The sequence below is a fragment of the Rhinopithecus roxellana genome, chromosome 5 (assembly GCF_007565055.1).
Source record: "Rhinopithecus roxellana isolate Shanxi Qingling chromosome 5, ASM756505v1, whole genome shotgun sequence".
In the NCBI taxonomy this organism is placed as follows: Eukaryota; Metazoa; Chordata; class Mammalia; order Primates; family Cercopithecidae; genus Rhinopithecus; species Rhinopithecus roxellana.
In genome coordinates this window covers 40,849,727-40,871,135 of record NC_044553.1, presented here as the reverse complement: position 1 = coordinate 40,871,135, position 21,409 = coordinate 40,849,727, and the positions used below count along the sequence as shown (strand labels likewise).

General features: G+C 35.6%; 1 protein-coding gene across 1 annotated transcript in view; it reads left to right on the top strand.

Annotated features, from left to right (window-relative positions):
* WDR72 (WD repeat domain 72) overlaps positions 1-21,409 on the top strand; it is a 244,202-nt gene that overhangs the window by 36,626 nt on the left and 186,167 nt on the right. Inside the window, exons 3-11 of the mRNA XM_030931778.1 lie at positions 2,163-2,269; positions 8,347-8,425; positions 9,658-9,832; positions 10,515-10,591; positions 12,113-12,232; positions 13,541-13,686; positions 14,068-14,164; positions 18,920-19,061; positions 19,766-20,011. Coding sequence (XP_030787638.1) covers positions 2,163-2,269; positions 8,347-8,425; positions 9,658-9,832; positions 10,515-10,591; positions 12,113-12,232; positions 13,541-13,686; positions 14,068-14,164; positions 18,920-19,061; positions 19,766-20,011 — 1,189 coding nt within the window. The remainder of the gene's footprint in view (positions 1-2,162; positions 2,270-8,346; positions 8,426-9,657; positions 9,833-10,514; positions 10,592-12,112; positions 12,233-13,540; positions 13,687-14,067; positions 14,165-18,919; positions 19,062-19,765; positions 20,012-21,409) is intronic.

Genomic DNA, 21,409 nt, shown 5'->3' with positions numbered 1-21,409 from the left:
TTTGAAAGTATTTCTCTCAGTCTGTGGCTTGTTTTCTTATTTTATTGATCTTTTCTTATTTTTTAATATAAATAAGAAAGGTGTTTTAATTTTAGAAATTTTAGGTAATATAGATAATTTAGAAGTGAAAATTGATGCCTAAAGTTTTCTCTGGGGTAACTGGTCTGATATTTAGTCTATGACTAATGGAATTTTAGTCATTTTTATATTAACTTTATTGAGCTGTAATTAACTAGTAAAATTACATAAGTTTAAGGTATACAGATTGATGATTTGATATATGAATACATTGTGAAATGATTACCACAAATGATATGTTTTGGCTCTGTGTCCCCACCCAAATCTCATGTTGAATTGTAATCCCTACCTGTTGGGGGAGGGACCTGGTAGGAGGTGATTGGATCATGGGGACGATTTTCTGCATGCTGTTCTTGTAATAGTGAGTGAGTACTCATGAGATCCTATGGTTTAAAAGTGGGTGGCACTTCCCCTGTCACTCTTTCTCTCTCCTGCTCTGCCGTGATAAGATGTGCTTGCTTCTCCTTCACCTTCCACCGTGATTGTAAGTGTCCCGAGGTCTCTCAGTCATGCTTCCTGTTAAGCCTGTGGAACTGTGAGTCAATTAAATCTCTTTTCTTCATGAATTACCCAGTCTCGGGTAGTTCTTTATAGCAGTATGAGAATGGACTAATACAACAATCCAATTAATTAACACATCTCTCACCTCGCATAATCATTTTTTTTATGTGCGTGGCAAGAACTCTTAAGACCTACTCTCTTAGCAAATCTGAAGTATACCATACAGTATTAACTGTAGTCACCATGTGTACATTAGATCCCAAAACTTATACATCTTATGTATAATTCAATGTTTGTATCCTTTAAGCAACATTACTTCATTCTTCCCTCTCCCCCAGCCATTAGCAGCCACTAATTCTATTTCTATGAGTTTGGCTTTTTAGATTCTATATAGAAGTGAGATCATATAGCATTTGTCTTTCTGTGTCTGGATTATTTTATTTAGCATCATGTCCTCTAGGTCCATCCATGTTGTCACAAATGGCAGGATTTTTTTCTCTTTTATTTTTTTGGCTGAATACTATTCCATTGTGTATACAGTCAGCCCTTCGTGTCCATGGCTTCTGCATCCATGGATTCAACCAACTGTGGATTGAAAACTTGGAAAAAGAAAAGAGGATTGCATCTGTACTAAACACGTACAGACTTTTTCCCTTGTCATTATTCCCTAAACGATATAGTATAAAAGCAATTTACATAGCATTTATATTGTATTAGGTATTATAAGTAATCTAGAGCTAATTTAAAGGATATGAAAGATGTTCATAGGCTATGTGCCAATACTATGCCATTTTATATTGCATAGTTGCACATCCTAGGATTTAGGCACCTATGTGGTGGGGCATGGGGTGGGGGGCAGTGGTGTCCTGGAACCAGTCCCCCATGGATAATGAGGGATGACTGTATGTGACACATTTTATTTATCTCTGCATCCGTTGATGGACATTTAGATTGTTTCCGTATTTTGGATGCTGTGAGTAATGCTCCAATGAACATGGGGGTACAGATACCTCTCTGAGATACTGGTTTCATTCCCTTTGGATATATACCTAGAAGTGGGAATCCTGAGTCATGTGTAAGTTCTATTTTTATTTTTATTGAGGAACCTGTATACTGTTTTTAAAAATAGCTGCACCAATTTACATTCCTATCACCATATAGGGTATTATGGTGGTTTCAAAAAGGGTAATATTTTCTCTTGTATTATTTTGTAAAGTTATTTTGAATTCTGAACTGTGTATTAATGTGCTACTATTATTGAGGGGACATTTTGTTCATAGGAAGCATCAACACAGACTTATTTGTATTCACAACCTAGCTGTTGTAAGACAGGTTTAGCAGTCATGGAGGTTTCATGATGGACACCAAACCAAAACAAACAAAACCTGTCTACAACACAGTTCCTCTGCCTAGGAGTTTATTAGTCTGTGGATGTTGATATTCCATATATCAGTTTTCTGGAAACTTGTATACAGCAAAAACATAACAGAATTTCCTAATCAGAATTGTGAATACTATATTGTTGTGTTTTTATTCTTCAAACCGTTTACAATTATTTAAAAGCTCACTCTCACTATTTTCAGATTTCAGCAAAAGAACTCCTATTTGGTCATTCAGCTTCAGTAACGTGTTTGGCAAGAGCAAGGGACTTCTCTAAACAGCCGTACATTGTTAGTGCTGCTGAAAATGGGTAGGTATGGTGTGTAAACTTTGTCCCCTTCTCCATGTCCTTCCCTTTTTAAAAACTGCAGTGGAGTACAATTTTAGTGCTGAAGGAAACTTTTGTGATCCACATGTGCCTCTCACATATAGGAACATTTAGATCTTGAAAGTTTGAATAACTTGTGTGATGATCCCAAGGAATGTAATCAGTATTATGAACCCTCACTCAATACTCTTGTTGCTGGATTGGGACCAAGATAAGCATCTCAACATGTGTATCAGAACTTGTAGCACTCTTACTGGGTAAAGGTTAGTGACCAATGCCTAGTTTTGTAGAATCAGCAATGAAAAAGTCTAGGTGTCTGTCTTTTCTCATGTTGTAACATACTTTGAGCTCTTAAGCAAACCCATCCAAGCTTTCATAGTTTTACAAAACAATTTAATAGTTACAGTCTTCATGTTGTACCCTTGTCTGATGCTATTATGAAACTAACAGGCCGGGCATGGTGGCTCATGCCTGTAATCCCAGCACTTTCGGAGGCTGAGGCAGGTGGATCACCTGAGGTCAGGAGTTCGAGACCAGCCTGGCCAGCATGACGAAACCCTGACTCTATTAAAAATAGAAAAATTGGCCTGGGTATGGTGGTGCATACCTGTAATCCCAGCTACTTGGGAGGCTGAGAAGGGAGAATTACTTGAACCCGGGAGGCAGAGGTTGCAGTGAGCCAAGATGGCACTCCTGCATTCCAGCCTGGGCGACAATCTCAATCAATAAATAAATAAATAAATAAATAAATAAATAAATCTAACAGAGGAGAGGACTCAGTTATCAGTAGAATGGTGGCAGAGAGATAGAAAAGGAACATAGCCAGTGATTTAGGTGCAGTTTCATGGGAGCAAAGCTTGCCCTCATGAAGTAGGACTTACCTGTAGGAAAAAGCCCCACTGATGGAAGAAATACTATGAGCTAGGCTCCTGATGAGTTATTTGCCAAAATATACTCAGGAATGTGGTATCAATTCAGTATGCATTTGTTAATAAGGGATTGGGTTGCTAGTTGAAACAAGATAAGCCTCTCTTTGTTTTTAATCCAAAGAGAAATTATATGCTTCTGAATTCTGAAAACCAAAAGAATAACGAGGAATCAAGGTCCAGCCTGTATAAACAGAATAGTTTAATATGTTGGCTAGTTGAACAGATATCAAAGAGATACCTATTTTCATAGCTTATAGTAAATCATTAATTGTAATATTTAGAGGGATTGAACTTTGGCTAAGTCTAAAGTGAAATGTCCTAATACATTCCTTTTTTAACCTTTGCCTGTAGCTTTCATTCACCAGGACTGCCACAAAGTCTGCTACACATGCTGAGATATTTATTCCCAATCTAGAGAATTTTGGAGATGGTTAATTTTTTTCTGGGGCTGCATGAAAAATTGAGAAATACGTAATAGCTAACTGAGAAAAAGATCTGGAAAGTTACTGAGTTTCACCATCAGGTATTTGCCCATAGTGATATCACTCCAAAAGAGAAACTAGGGCTTAATAGATATATTTTTGATGAAAGATGAATTCAGCTGTATGAGCCCTGTAAATATTGTTAAAGAGCCTAGGAGTCTAGCTTCAGTCTAACTAGCTGTCCTCCTTCACCAAGTTGATGTGTATTTTCTAGAACTTTGTTCTTTTGAGGTTTCTAAATCTTATGCTGTATCTATAAGATACTTTTAAATGAAGGCAGTACCTACGTTTCAGCTACTGTGTACTTGGCAAGTCTTAACTTTATTCACTGGAAATTATTACTCCTACTAGGCTTGCCCCATTATTTTCCAAACAACAATGCATTTTTAGATTTGAGAAGTCCCATATATTGGCTATGGACTTAGCATTTTTGCCTTCATGGTGACCAGAGGGGACCCAGAGTTGCTTTATGGCTCAGTGTTTAACATTTTTCCCAAATTATTATTTTATTTGTAGGCAGACATCCTCAGATTCAGTAATCACAGAAAATTCTAGGATAATGAAAATAAACCATTGGAGATCTGATGTTAAAACAACAGAATGCCAAAGAAAAAGAGAAGATCCTGTAGGTAGACAGTGAGAAAAAGCAGATTATTTACCAAGGAATGTTAATTAAGCAGAGAGCTGACTTCTCAACAGTAATGCCAGCAGTGAAATCCCTTCAAAAAGTGGACAGAAAATATCTGTCCGCTTGGAATTGTATATCCAACAAAAACACTTTTGAAAAATTGGGGCAAAATAATAAATCTTCAGACAAACAAAAACTAAAGGTGCTCACTATGCCAACAGACTCTGGATAAGTATAATAACACATTTCTAAATGATGTTCTTTAGTAAGAAAAACAATGATTTCAGAAGGAAGATTTGAGATGGAAGAAGGAATATTGAACAAAAACCCGCAAAGTTGTAGAGACTTTATAAGATATAGTGATATTTATATACACCCACTCACACATACACGATTCTGGTCAACAATAGCATATAATAATATAGTAATAAGACCCCACACATTCTGGTGTTCTAGAGGTGGGTAAAGATGTTGATTAACTTTAGACCTTAAGCTATATTTATATATTTACATTTCAAGTATTGTTTAGTAGCTACAAAAACAATAGACAAAAGAAATAAAAAATAAAAGAAAGTGTATGTAACTTTCAATTTAAAAAAGAAAAAATATTGTTTAATTCAAAGAAAACAATTTTTTTTAAATGGGACAAATAGCACAAAATAAGCTAGTTGAATAAATCTGACTAAAACAGTCATTCCAATTACGTATTATCATTTGTATACTAATCAAAATAAGATTGGTATAACTGTATTAATATTTTATATATAGAGAGAGTTAATAAAATTTTAAGGCAAAAAGCCTTGGCACCGATAGAAAGGTTTATTACTTACTAATGGAAGTATTAGTCACTAGCAAGAGATGAACCCAGGGAAGTAGGGCACCAGGACTTGGAGGCTGCTAGGTGAGTGCTTCTCAATCCTGAGCATGCACCAGAATCACCTGCAGAGTTTGTTTAATTACAGATTTCTGGGCAGATTTAGTAGATCTGGGCTGGGGTCTAGTAACTTGTATTTCCAAAGCATTCCTAGACAATGCTGATACTGCTGGCCCAGAGCTCATATTTGGAGTAGCAAGTACGCACATTTGGGGCAGTAAGAGAAAATGTTGGGTCAAGAATTATGGGAAATTTATTAGTAATTATATCATTCATTGTGATAGTGAACCAAAGAGGGAAGATGCTATGCTTCATTTTGAACATGAAAGGGTGTGATCTCCTGAAAGTCATACAGATGGAGATGTCTAAAAGCTATTTCCATATAGAAATATAGAGCTTAAGTAAACAGGTCTGGGCTTCCAATAGCATAATAACAGTACCCAAAGCCAGGGAAATAGATAACTTACCCAGAAAGAGAGTGAAATGTAAGGATGTAAGAAAGTATAAGACAAATATCTAGGGAAAATCAGCACTTAAGAAGCAGACAGAGGAAGAAGAGGAGGCTGAGAATGCCAAAGAAAAAAATGAAAGTATAGTAAAAGACAAGGGAAAAGAGTTTGAAAAATGTAATAGACTTCCAATGCAAGATGGCAAAGCAAGCATTCATGTTTATCTCCTGTCCTTCTACACACTTCATTAAAGTTTGAGCAAAACTATAGTGTTACAAGCACACAAATATGAAAAATAAGAATGAGGTCAAGAGAAAATAATATATTTCCAAAAGATATAAAGTGTGTGGAATAATAGTGACTGATATATTTATCCATGGAATAAATTTTTACTGAGGTGCTGAGGAGGGGATGTAAAATTGAATATGACCAAAAAATGCCCCTTTTCAAGGCATTTGTAGTAAGAATATAACAGTTTTCTAATGTTATGTGTTGTAGACACTTTCATCTGTTTTCTTTTCATTGAAATAAGAATTTAAGAATTTTTAAGCTTCTAAAAATTCTTAAGATTTTTACAATTTTTAAAAATTATTAAAATTTTTTAAGATTTTAAGAATTCTTAAGTTTTTTTTTTATAATAGAAGGTGATTTTTGCTATGTACACACTTAGGTGAACAGTTTCAGAAAATGGAAAGAGTATACTTTTTAATAGTTCAATTTCATGTCTTAGTTTGACATATGTAACTGACATGGTTCCAAGTAAGATGTCAGCATTCCATTTGATATACCACAAATTTACTTTATTTTATTACACAAAATTGACAGGCAAAGAGCAAATTTTTTCTTTGTGATATATTTTCATTTTATTTTCAGATTTAATATAGAAAACAAAATGATAAGCAAATAAATAGGGAAAGAAAAGGGATCCAAGATGGTTTAAATACATTAATATTTTCAAAGGAACTTTTACCGGTATCCAGGTTCCAATCCTGGAAAAATGTGAATTAATTGGCCTGATTTGATATCTTGCATGGTCAGCCATCAGTATCTTTGAAAGTTCTCAAATAAGTCTAATGTATAGCTAGAATTTAGAGCTACTGGTTTAGAAATAGGCTAGAAACAAGTCAACTGACCGTGTTTTCAAAACCACACATGCCAGGATCTCAACACAGAGTCGTGGAATTAGAATCTCTGAAGGTAATATTTGGAATAGTATCAGGTGGTTGTTGATGCATAGCTAGAGTCAAAACCCTTGTTAATAAGCTCAAATCCCTTAAAGAGCTAAAATTTTATAATGTTGACTGCTTAAGGTTCAATTATTTTACCTTTGAGATATATTTCTTGATTTTATAGATGCATTATTAGTTTGTTTACCTTTGAGATATATTATTTCAATATCTACCTTCTTCCCAATCTTATTTTTTAGTAGGTACACACAGACACACACACACAGATGTTTTTCCTCCTGTTTTATAGAATTATATGTCTTTTCAGGTTACCTCAAATCTTTTTGGAAAGAGGTTGGATATAAACAGAGGGAAAATACTATGAATATTTCGTGTCTATTTCTGGAATATGATTTCTGAACCTCAGTGCTAATGGCATTTAGGAACAGATAATTCTTTGTCGTGGGGGACTGTTGTATGCATTGTAGGATATTTGGCAGCATCCCTTGCCTCTCCCCACTAGATGCCAGTAGTGTGTTCCTAGTTGTAACAACCAAAAATATCTCAAAATATTACCAAGTGTCCTTGGAATGTAGGTGGAATAGGGGGAAGCAAAATCGCCCCAGTTTAAGAAGGACTAATTTAGAAGATTGAGTGCCAGTGTTTGGTTAGAAAAACAAAAAAAAACCTGCAAATCACCAAATGCATACAGTTGTTGACATTATTAGTCTATATATTTTGTTTCTTAATATAATAGCGGTATCTCCTTTAAGGCCTATAAAACTTTTGTGTTATAGAACATGGAAAATTTTGCTTATGTGTTAAAACTCGCAAGACTGAAGAATATTACCAAACAATTCTGAAACAGTCATTCTGATTTTTGGGAAGTCATATAAACTACCCTATGCTGGGTGTACTTTGTAACTGTATTTTAAAACTGTGTCTTTGGAATATGTAAACCAAGTAAGAGTTTTCAAAATAATAATATTTTTCTAAATATTAGGTGGCAAGGATGATTTCAGGATTCCAAATCAGGAGAAGCAGAGATACACTGTTATCAATGATAGACCAAATGTAGCCTCTTGGTGGCACTGTTTGTTTTTACAAAAATGATACATTGGCCTCAGAAGATGCAGCACTTGATGCATTATGATTTTCAGAATATGTAGTTTAAGTTCAGTGAAATAAAGCATTTTCAAGAGGCTACAGTTTCCACTGAAAGATTGTTGTACTGTCACTAACAGGCTGTGATAGCTGTATCTCCACAATTTGTTGTAGGCCCAGTTGTCTCTAAAGTAAGGTTTGCAGGCTGGCAGCAGGGTGTAATTACCCAAACAAAAAGATACAGATACAGTATGTCATCCCTGCTAATGACCACAACATTTTCTTGCCCAGTAATCTGTAACAAAAAGCCACATAAATGATCAGGCTGCACTTAAGTGCAGCACTAGAGAAAAACTTGGTGGCGCAAAAATTATTCCAGACAATTGAGTGGAAATGACAGAGAATAATACAAAGTTATTTCTGCTAGGGAGATGTGTGTTTGGAATGTCACCAGTGGACAGTGCGTGGAGAAGGCTACACTTCCTTACAGGCACACTGCAATCTGTGTAAGTACGCTTACTTCCTTCAGGGCATTTCTAGATTCTGCAACTTGTTTAGGGCATTTGCAAATACACTTCTAAAGAAACATCTTTGGAGAATATTCTTTGCTTGAATTTTTATTTTGTCATGAGGGTGAAATATCACCAGTTATCATCTGCTATTTTGGCATTTTGCTTTCCCAAAAGGTATTATTCAAGCAGATTTTTTCCCCTGATTCTTTCATTTTTGTGTCTTTCTAATAGATTTGAAAGACAATTTCCATATATTGCCTTAGTGCCACAAAACATACACATACTTGTACATGTGTAAAATTTCAGTTTTAATGATGTGCTGTCTTATAAAGAACAAACAGTTTTTTTTCTCCCTCGTTTCCAATTTTAACCCTTATGTTTTGGTAGATAGGTTCTTAATTTCTATATATATAACTTTTATAATCACTTCCCAGTCTTTAAGGCAAATCTTGACTTTTAGTAGATGGTTTCCAAGCATATGTCGTGTGGTTGCATGATTCCAATGGTGCTGACCACGTTTTTAAATGTTTTACACTTTTAGTGTTGATGATGTGCATTTCAGCATTCACAAACTCTCCCCTTTTTTTTCTGGGAATAAAACCCTGCACAGAGAGAGCTGGTTAAACGTAGAATACTTTACTTGATCTTTAATAAAATATTTCCACAACTTTTTTGGCATAATAATCCTCAAATGCGCTTCAAACACTTTCTTTTTAACATACAGCATTGTTGCTACGGTAAGGAACTTGGGTTTTGTTGTTGCTATTAATTATTTTTCTTTAAGAGACAGGGTCTCACTGTGTCACCCAGGCTGAAGTACGGTGGTGCTAACGGCAGCCTCAAATTCCTGGCCTCAAGTGATCTTCTCACCATAGCCTCCCAAAGCACTGGGATTACAGACATGAACCACTGTGCCTGGCCTTGTTGTTGTTTAGTTCCAAGTTGCACTCCAGAAATAATTCAATTATGAGCTTTCCATGATTTAGAATAAAATTACTTCTTCCAAGGGATCTCTCTTTCTCCAGAAAATTCATGAGATGCAAATGAGACTAAAGTGCCAGTAGGAGTTTGGAATAACTGAACTAAGAGAAATTTTAGTTGCTGTTCAATTCAATACCTTAATTGATCATATGCTAAAACTAAGGTCTAGAGAAATCTTCAATGTAGCCAAATTATGTTAATTTCTAGTGATAATTAAATGTTTGCTTTGATTTCCATATGCATAGTATTACCACTGCTCATTCCGGATGACAGGAGAAGGCTGGCTTCTTTGTTGTGGAGAATATCAAGATGTCCTTATAATTGATGCCAAAACTTTGGCTGTTGTTCACAGTTTTAGATCATCTCAGTTTCCCGACTGGATCAACTGCATGTGCATTGTTCACTCCATGAGAATTCAAGGTAGTAGTTAGATATTATCTGACAGTAAAGAGATTGCGTATAAAAATATCTACTTTTGAATTATTTGTCGAATTATTGGGCAGGAGTTCAGAAAGAATGCTTCTTTATGTTTACCTATTAATGAGGATATGTCTGTAATACATCTGATCAAGAAAAACTAAGAACACCCATGCCAGTGGTTCAAAACACTGGAAAGTCAGCAAAAGGTTAAGATGAGGGGGAAAGAGGTGAATCTGTGCTTTTATCACCAAGTTCTGCTTGTTACATTTTCAGAGTGACAAGCAGGTTTTGTTGTGGATTAGCAGGACTCCTGGAATTTTGCCCTGCTGTATCTTCTAGATGTAGTATTGATAATTCAGTTTCTGTAATGAGTGACTGCAAAGGGAAGTGGAAGTTGGCTCCTCACTTACTTCTGAAACAGGAAGGTTCTTGTTACGATGATTTGCAATGTGATTCTGCTTCTAGTGGTGCTCTTCTTATACCTAGGAATCACTTTGAAATTTTAAAACAGATTTGGAGCACGATGTAAAATGTTTATTTTTTTCTAGTTAAAAAGTAACTCCAAAGCTGAAAATTTTCCATCTACACAGCCCTGCATAATTCTTAAATGACTATGAAATGGTTTTTACCTACCCAATTATATCCATGGTAAGCTTATATGTGACTTTTATTCTTTTCACAGAAGATTCTCTCTTGGTGGTATCAGTAGCTGGTGAGCTCAAAGTATGGGATCTTTCCTCATCTATCAACAGCATTCAGGTTGGCTTGGGAACCCTACTCTTTTTTCCCTACAATTTCAAGCATATTCATTGAAATGTATAAATTATAAGGCTATTACATGCTTATTGTCAAAAGTTCAAATAACATAGATGTGTATAAGTTCTACATCCATATATTTCCGCCATCCATCTTCCCAGGGGTGAGCATTGGGTACAATTGGCTTGTATCCTTCCAACCTTTTCTCCATGTATATACAGATGTTTTCATTTACACACATATACACACACACACACACACACAGAAAGATTACATTTTTAATTTTTTAAAAATAGCAGAACATCTCTCTGTTCCTTACAGCAGAAATCCTCCTTTCTTGTAAGTATGTGTGAACAGTGGCAGGCAAATGACTCTAAAAAATTGAGAGGCGTGTCCCTGGGGAGTCCAGTATATTCACCTGTTCCCTGGCATCAGACTACAAGTTGAGATGATGGACGAAAGAACAGCCATACTATGTGTGCTGATGACAAAATTATTTAGGCTTCCCCAAGGAGCTCTGGGGTCTTTTTAGGAATTTATTGGTTGAGGAAGCCTAGGAATTGTGATGGTATGCTGAGCTCAAGAAATACACATCCAGCATTATCACAAACTTATGGAGAATGTAGTATTTTATGTGCTGTGTGTTGGCTATTCTTTCCTTTTTTAATTTTTATTTATTTATTTATTTTTTAGCAATCAAAATACTAGGCCAGGCACAGTGGCTCACACCTGTAATCCCAGCACTTTGGGAGGCCAAGGCAGGCGGATCACCAGAGGTCAGGAGGTCAAGACCAGCCTGTCCAACATGGTGAAACCTCGTATCTACTAAAAGTACAAAAAAAAAAAAAAAATAGCTGGGAGTGGTGGCGTGCATCTGTAATCCTAGCTACTCAGGAGGCTGAGGAAGGAGAATCATTTGAACCCAGGAGGCGGGGATTGCAGTGAGCCGAGATCCTGCCACTGTGCACCATCCTTGGTGACAGAGCAAGACTCTGTTTCAAGGAAAAAATATAAAATAAAAGAAAATACTGTAGGTTTTTTTAGTCGTCATTTTAGATTTTTTTGTTTGACCTTTCTGCCATATCTAACGGTCTCTAGCTTATTCTCATCTTGACATTCTTAGCATCCAGCCATAGTTCCTCACAGAATGTTTGTTGAATGGTTGCATGTAATGAGCCCTTGAATCTAAGTGGATTTCCTGATCACAACTTTTTTTTTTTTTTCAAGAAATACATCCTATATTTCTTTAATTTTTTTTTTTAAGACTTTCAGAAGTACATACGCAGGTTTGTTATACAGGTAAATTAAGTGTTGTGGGGATTGGGTGTACAGATGATTTCATCACCCAGGTACAGAACTTCTATTGCAAAGTAACTTCTTAGTTCAAAACACTCAAAAGGAAACTCAAATACTTTTCATTTTATAATGTTGTGATCTACTTGAGATGCACAGGAAGTGGGTCCTCTCATGACTGTGTGTGAATTACCTGGAACTAGTACTAAAAGATTTTCTTTCCTTTTGAAGGAAAAGCGAGATGTCTATGAAAAAGAATCAAAGTTTCTTGAGTCCTTGAACTGCCAGACAATACGATTTTGCACATATACTGAGAGACTTCTATTGGTGGTGTTTTCTAAATGTTGGAAGGTATTATAAAATAACATAATAAATACCAGTGATGTACAAGTGTAATTTTTTTTTGATTTGTACAAAAATTAGAATATGATTTAAATATGATACAAATTCTCTGTAATAGTATTACCAGAACATGGAATGATGTGTCTTTTATGACTGACATAACAGTTTTTTTTTTTGTTTTTGTTTTGTTTTTTTTGTTTTTTTTGAGACAGAGTGTCACTCTGTTGCCTAGGCTGGAGGAGTGCGGTGGCACGATCTCAGCTCACTGCAACCTCTGCCTCCTGGGTTCAAGCAATTCTCCTGCCTCAGCCTCCTGAGTAGCTGGAATTACAAGCGCACGCCACTATACCCGGCTAATTTTTGTATTTTTAGGAGAGACTGGGTTTCACCATGTTGGTCAGGCTGGTCTCGAACTCCTGACCTCATGATCTGCCCACCTCGGCTTCCCAAAGTGCTGGGATTACAAGCGTGAGCCACCGCGTCCGGCCTGACATATAAGTTTTTAACTCTTTAATAAAATTAGGATATACTACTACATATTTAATATCATGCTATATGCAAGAGTTTTGTATCCCAAAATATTATATATGTAGTAGTATATCCTAATTTTATTAACAACAGACCATAATAACAATGAATATTTAGCTCTAAATTATTTTCAAAATTTGGTGTCTATACTTTAGAACTCAAATATACTTCTCACTTACATAGTTTGATTATATTTTTAGATGTTTTACTTTTTCTACTTTGTCACTGCATTTGTTTTAAGAGGGACAAGCATTATTTTCTTGTGAATATGTTCATTGACATTTCCAAGAAGAAAGAAAAGCTAAGTTGCCATCATTTCATAACATTTATTTTTCTTTAAAGTTTTGTATAACTGGCTCAGTTAAGAAAACTGTATGGTCTTACTTGTATGGTGATAATGTATCTTTGAACAAAGATTTAAAAGTATATGGTCTAACAAAATATTTATGTGATATACATTTTTTATGTGCATAATAAATTTTCAGATGTAAAACTTGGAGTGCTCATTATGGAAAGAATAAAATTACTTAGAAATTTTGGGATTTGGGGTTTCTATGTTTAGTGTACACACTCTGGAATGATATAACCAGATGAACTTTATCTACTGAAACCTACCCTAAGATAAATATAAGTCAATAAGTGATGGTAAAAATTCTTAATATATGAGTACAGTATGGTCTGTTATCAATGCTTACTATGTTGTTATATTATTACTATCATAATTTATATTCATCTTATTGGCAGACTAGATTTAAACCTTTGATAATGTGCATCAACTTCATATTTTAGGTTTATGATTATTGTGATTTTTCCCTTCTGCTGACTGAAGTTAGCAGAAACGGGCAGTTCTTTGCTGGTGGAGAAATGATTGCTGCCCACAGAATCCTCATCTGGACAGAAGATGGTCACAGTTACATCTATCAGCTGCTGAACAGGTGGGCTCAGATGGGAGCGGTATACAAAACATTCAGGTAGAAAATGAACTTTGGGAGGTTTATTATGGAAAAATCCCTGCATGCTGCCCATGATCAAAAACCAGAACAAAACAACTTTGGCACTAGAAGATTTACTCTGGGCTTGGTAGGCTTCAGCCTTTGTACAAAACAGCAGGGGATGGAGGAATGAGATTAACCATGTATAACTTGTACAGCTGGTGCTGGGTTTTCAAAAAGTCACTTGTAATTATTAACCCAACAATTTCTAAGTAGAGTTTAGAAACTTGAACGGTGCCATCCGGCTTTTGAAAGTGGGAGGGGGAAAAGAACGAATAAAGAACTTCAGAGTTCTAAACTTTGCTTTTTATTTTTGCCATGCAGTGGGCTTTCAAAAAGCTTATACCCTGTTGATGGAAGAGTGCTTAAAGAGTCCATTTATCCTCATTTACTGTGCTCTACTTCTGTGCAGGAAAATAAGGTAATGCAAGAAAAGAGTGACTGCCTCAAAGCTGTTTCACTCAGTTTCTTGGATAAGTGTTGCTTTGTCTGTCAGAGTCAGGCTTGAAAAAATTGAATGGAAGCATCCCATCAAGTTGTTAATGAGAAAATCAAGTTTAATTGTCAATGGCTACCAAAGAGAAAACTTTGTCTTTAAAAATCTACTATGTTTAAGTCTGTGTTTTAAGTTTAAAATGAAACAATACATATTTACTATAGGAAAATTATAAATGTTGAAAAGAAAGGAGAAATTAAAATTCCTAATTTCACCGCAGTAAATATTCACTGAGTTTTTTTTTTTTTTTTTTTTTTTACTTTCTTGTATGTATTTGGATAACACTACTGAAATAGAATAGCTGCTTAAATTTTATTTTGATTGGGAAATTTTCAAATATTTGGAAAAGTTGCAAGAGTGTTCAGTAATTATTCATATACGCTTTACCTAGATTCACCAATTGCTAACATTTTGCTCTATTTACTTTCTTTCTCATTCTCTCTCTGTCTCTCTCTGCATTTGTGTGTGTGTGTGTATATACGTACAAGCACATACACACACACCACACATTTTTTTCACTGACCCTTGTGATAAATGGTGTGACAAAACATTGTTAAACATTTTTATGTATCTACTCCAATTTTTAAACTTTATGGAATGTTTTATATTCTGTTTCTTTACTTAATCATATATTGATATCATTTTCAGATGTATTTAGCTATTCTTACGAATAAATTTTCTTGTTAAAACAAATATAATTACGCTTTTGGCAGAAAGTTGATACTATAATTGTGAGCTTATTACTTGACTGAATCATACCTTTGACACTCTAGGAAGCCTGAAAATTTAAGCAGTTATTTTATTTCAGTAGTGTTATCCAAAGTGTTTTTTTTTTTTTTTTTTCTAAGCCTTTGGACTTTGTCATCAGTTAATTATCCAAAAACATATTTCATGGAGAGTGGAAGAGTTTTGAATTATTGATGTGTCAACCAGGGAAGCATGCTACTGTTAACAGAATGATGGTTTACTTAATTAGGCAGCATAGCTGTTGGAAATCCTACAGTTCAGTAATTGTCCCTTTAACATATCTGTGAGGTTTTGTTGTGAAAACTTGATTAAGAAACTGTCAGCCAAAAATTAGAACCCCAAGTGCCACTGGGACACAAGCAAACTTTATAATTATGGCATGCATCAATGACTGTTTCTAAAATTACCTGTGGGCAGCAATAGGTTCCTGTTTTGCTGTTGATCACAAAAACAGTACTGGGGCTTCCTTAGAAAGGCATATTTAGTTATTTGTTTAAAGGATCTGCTCTTTTCCTCCTTAGCTTTGAAAGCGTTTTTACAAAGCACAGTTTGCCCTGAAAGCCAATGATCAGTTGTGCCCTTTAGGGGCTTCTTGTTCCTGAAAATTTCAATGTTATATATAACCATGAGGAAAGAGTACAACAATTAAAAAATAACTAATCTCATGGGAAGTTACCTTGCTTTGTTTCTCAAAATGTGAAGACATAAACTTATAGGTCTTTTACCAATAATTCTTGTTTAAACAATCATAGATGTTTCTGTATCTTAAAAGTGAGAAATGCCTAGAAGCCAGTGAAATGTGAATAGAATAATTGGAAACTGGAAAAAGTTGGTCTGCCTGTCCTTACTTGCCTTTTATCCAGGACATAAAGTCATACTTTCTTCCCCTTATTCAAACATCACCACTGTTCACTAAATATAAGAATCCTTAGTCTCTCTTGCAGTTACCAAGTAATGAAGGCATTGTGGTAGGATGAAGAGATGAATTTGATACATTCAGTGAGCTTAGAAAAGACTGCTCTGTAAGCAGGTAGTATTGTCCGGACTCATTTTTTGGAGTGATACCATCGAATTAAATCTCCAGGTTTGACAGTAACAGGTTCTCAGTATTACTGTTTGTAATGCCCATGTACATATCTGCTGATGGAGTTGCAGTGGTGAGAATGAGGATTCGTCTTTCCTTCCAATAGCTGCATGAGGATCTCCCTAGCTTCAAATCACAGCTAGTAATTGCTGAGGCCTGTGGTGCAGGGGTTCTGGCTGTTGAGATAAGGAACTGGGTTTCCCAGGGTCTCAGCCACAGAGTAAGGCTGCTGTACTGAGATGGGAATAGCTGAGATAGAAACAGCCTAAGGATTGCAAACAAAAACTGTGTGTGCAGGAACTAAGAGTAATGGTGATGATGATGATGATGATGATGATGGTGATAATGACGATGAAAACTTCATTTGAGTCCTTATTGTCAAACATACAAACAACCTGATTTATTTTAGTTGCCACCAAGATCCCATGTTGAAACTGATGGTCAGAGGGGTGAATTCCCAGGATTTGAACTCAAGTGGTTTAGCCCAAATCCAGTAATGGGTTTTGGAGTGAGTTTCTCAATTGTTCTGAGAAAAGAATAACCAGAATTGTCAAAATTAATTAAATAGGGACTAAATGTCAGGGACCATTCTGTGTACCTTATGTTTATCTACTCATTAATCCTTATACCAATCCCATATAGCAGGTGCTTTTATTAGTCTTATTTCACAGTTAGGGAAAATGAGACAGTGAGGTGTACTAAATTGCCTACAGTAACCGACTTGCTCTTTCAATGGAGCTAGGATGTGGTAAAGCCAGGATTTAAATCCAGGCAGTTAGCCCCAGGGATTTCAGGGAAGAAAGTATGACTTTATGTCCTGGATAAAAGGCAAGTAAGGACAGGCAGACCAACTTTTTCCAGTTTCCAATTATTCTATTCACATTTCACTGGCTTCTAGGCATTTCTCACTTTTAAGATACAGAAACATCTATGATTGTTTAAACAAGAATTATTGGTAAAAGACCTATAAGTTTATGTCTTCACATTTTGAGAAACAAAGCAAGGTAACTTCCCATGAGATTAGGCATAGCTAATGGCTATGTTTTATTACCTCCTGGATGATGGAGACTCTCATGATGAATACTGTGATGAAAAATCGGAATTCACATGGTAAGGGACTATGAAGAGGTTTTCAGGTGAAGAGCAGAACGAGAGGGAACTGTTTGGGAGGAGGAGGAGCGAGGGACCAAGGGGTGAGTGTGAGCAATTGAGAAGCGGCAATGTGGAAGGTGAAGGCAGAGGGCATGAGAGCAACAGCGAACTTCAACTGCAGGGGCAAAGCACCAGCTGGGAAGAGTTGTGCTGCCACCAACTTGAGTAACCCACCAGCCTCTTGGAGCTTCCTTTTCAAATCAGAATAACCAGGGAGTTGGAACAATCAGTTCTAAGTGCCTACAAGGGTGGGAGAGTTTGAATAGCCAATTTAACCAAATTTTATCAACACCATTTCAAATAGCTGTAAAAATCATGGCTGTAAGACACCGAAGTGCCCTCTGAGTCTTAAAAAAATTATTTAGAAACTGACTTTATTGGAACCATTTTCTATGATGCTCTTATTTCTTGGGACTATAGGGAATTAATTACACATCTTGGTTGGATGACCTTGGATTGGTTTCCTATTTTCTGTCATAGTTTCTCTATTTTCATATCAGGATAATAGCAATGTTTACTTAACTACATAGCTTTGTTGTGAAGATTAAATGTAGCAATATCTTGGCCCTTAATAATCACTAGTGAATAGAATTTTTCACTAATGTGTCTAAATCCACACCTTAAAGCATGTATTTTCTGACTAGGAAGTATCACTTTCCTGGACTTCTTTAATTCTAGCACCAGCAATTGGCTTTCTTTTTAGGATGACTTTTACTTCTGCACCAAAGAGAGTTCAGGTTTTGTTTTTGTAATTGCTTGAATGATTTTGATCCTTTAATATCTATGTACCAACCTGCCCGAAGAACAGATATACTGCCCTGAGAAAGACCAGGGATGCTCTAGATGCATTCACTAGTGAAGGCATAGCTTTAAGAGCACTGGTGCCCAATATTCATATTCTCCTTCAGCAAGATTATAAATTATGTATAATATGTATACTATTATACATAATTTATATAATGTATAACAGTGTATATGTATATACACACACATTATAAATTATGGAATCATTTTCCTTTGTGGCCACTTGAGAAATTGGAAATCAAGTATGTTAAATTTGAAAAACAGTCAACAAAAAGTGGAAAACATGTTAACAACACAAAATTACTGTACAAATATGAGTTGTTGCTGTTTTAACTGACAATTAGAACTATAAAGGAACTATGAAGAAATTAAGCCTTCTTAGTGAACATCTTTAGCATCAGGACATGGGTTGCTGAATCAGAATGACTGGACTCAAAGCCCATTGCTTCCCCTAATCGCCTTAGACAAATCAATCTCTTCACTTCACAGGAAAACCCAAGTTTTCTTGTTTGTAAAATGAAAACAATGATAGTATCAATTTTATAGGGTTATTGTGAGGATTTTTTAACTGAATATGTAGAAAACCCCTTGCAGTAATGTGTACACATAGCTACACACACACACACACACACACACACACACAGTCAGTAAATGTTAGATACTTTTATTGACTTTCTGAAGTCTATGACTTTGCTTCTTGTTGTTTAAAACCTCTTTAGTCCTAGATCACAGATTATTTCATTTAATTTACTTGAAAATTTTGAAACAGTGGGAAATAAATTGAAAATATTTACTTCAGTTATTAAGTCTTGTTTCTCCATTTAAAAACAGTGGCCATCTCTCTATAGTTAGAATATTTCCTACATAAAAGCCCACTTTTTGTTTCGGAACAGAGCCGTCCCTTTGTTATGGGCTATATGAATGAGAGGAAAGAGCCTTTTTACAAGGTACTTTTCTCTGGAGAAGTCTCAGGAAGAATTACTTTGTGGCACATCCCTGATGTTCCTGTATCCAAGTTTGATGGTTCTCCTAGAGGTAAGTCAGTTTCCATTTCTAGTCACATGTCTTCTGAGAACAAATTTGTAATTAACTCATTGTTCTTCTAAGTTGAGCAACATGGGACCACAAACAAGAAAAATTTATTGTGTACTATTATGTATTAAATGACAACATAAAGGCAGGTATAAACACAAAGCTTAGGCTGGGTATGGTGGCTCATACCTGTAATCCTAGCACTTTGGGAAGCTGAGGTGGGTGAATTGACTGAGCGAAGGACTTCAAGACCAGCCTGGGCAACACGGTGAAACCCCATCTCTACTAAAATACAAAAAATTAGCCAGGCGTGGCGGTGTGCACTTGTAATCTGAGCTACTCAGGAGGTTGAGGCAGGTGAATTGCTTTAACCCAGGAGGCAGAGGTTGTAGTGAGCCGAGATCATGCCACTACACTCTAGCCTGGGTGACACAGTGAGACTCGGTCTCAAAAAAAAAAAAAAAAAAATTAAAAATTAAACACACACACACACACGCACAAACCTTATGGATCTTATATACTAATATAACCAATATAATTCATGTTAACATCGATTGAACTTAACAAGAGATGAATGCTGGCAATATGAATCTGGGATAGGCTGTAACACTGTATTCATATTTTTGAAGGGAGGGCGCCTTGATATTTTCCATGTCTATGATGCATTGATAAACCAAATTTTCTTTTTATCTCTGTTTTCTTTTTAGAGATACCAGTAACTACCACCTGGACTCTTCAAGATAATTTTGATAAGCATGATACTGTGTCACAAAGTATTATTGACTATTTTTCTGGGCTTAAAGATGGGGCAGGAACTGTTGTAGTCACTTCATCAGAGTATATTCCAAGTCTTGATAAACTAATATGTGGCTGTGAAGATGGGACAATTATCATTACCCAGGCTTTGAATGCTGCCAAAGCAAGACTTCTAGAAGGTGGTTCTTTAGTAAAAGGTCATTGAATTTTATTTGACCCTACTTATTTGATTTATCTAAAACTGCAATTTCAACAAACTGCACTAAAGAAGATTTAGGGGCCTAAAGAATTAGCTGGCATTTGCTGCTAAATATGTACATATTTTAATGTTGAAGTAAAACATACATATAGGGTTTTTTTTATTTTTTTGTAAATTCCCTGTAATCCCAGCACTTTGGGGGGCTGAGGCGGGTGGATCACGAGGTCAGAAGATTGAGACCATCCTGGCTAACATCGTGAAACCCCGTCTCTACTAAAAATAAAAAAATAAAAAAAAAATAGCTGGGCATGGTGGCGGGCACCTGTAGTCCCAGCTACTCGGGAGGCTGAGGCAGGGGAATGGCATGAACCCGGGAGGCGGAGCTTGCAGTGAGCCAAGATGGCGCCACTGCAGTCCAGCCTGGGCAATAGGGCAAGACTCCACTCCATTAAAAAAAAAAAAAAAAAAAAAAAAAACTCAGGCAGAAGGTTATACAATACGAAATGAGTTTTTCTCCTTACTTGATCTTCCAGTTCCTTTCTCCAAAGGCAACTGCTAATAACGGTTGATACTCTTCTTGAAATTTTCTACGTGTATACACGCACATATCAGCATAACAATATTCAGTCTTTTAATTATATTGCACAAATTAAAGTGTATTCTACACGCTTTACTAGAATGTCCTTAAACAAATCTAAATAAAATATTTTGGAGTTCATACTTTACGAGCTGACTTTAAATAATTAGTAATAATCAAACTTTAATTGCCTATTGGTGTGTAGGTTTTCTAGTTTTTAGCTACTATGGACAATGCAGAATTGATTATCATTGTACATACATATGAGTATATCTGTATATTAATTCCTAAGAGTAGAATTACCAGATCAACATTGGTTTGCATTTTTAATTTTGAAAATATATGTAAAATATTCTGTAAAGAACTTTCATCAGTATGCATGCATTTTCACTAATAGCCTATAAAATGCCTTTTTGCCCCAAACTTTATCTACCAACTTTGTGTTCTATTAAGCTTTTTAATCTTTGCTAATCAGGAGAAAAATAGTATCTTCCTGTTTTAATCTGTATTTCTTTGTGAAGGAAATATACATGTGTTCTTATACATCTTTCTGCATTTGTGCATTACAACAACAAATGCCTATTAAATTGTCTTGTGTAAGGGAAGGAAATATAGGAGGTGACTGAGATTTAGGATGTGTAGAAAAAAACTGTATACTATTTTATTATTATTATATGAATCGTATTAGAGCATAAGGTCCTTAAGGGTAACGACTAAATCTCAATTTAAAAAAACTTCTTATATTGCCTACTATTGTTCTCAGCTTACTTTGGCCACTTACTAAATGCTACTGACTTGTGCTTCAGTGATTGACTGAAG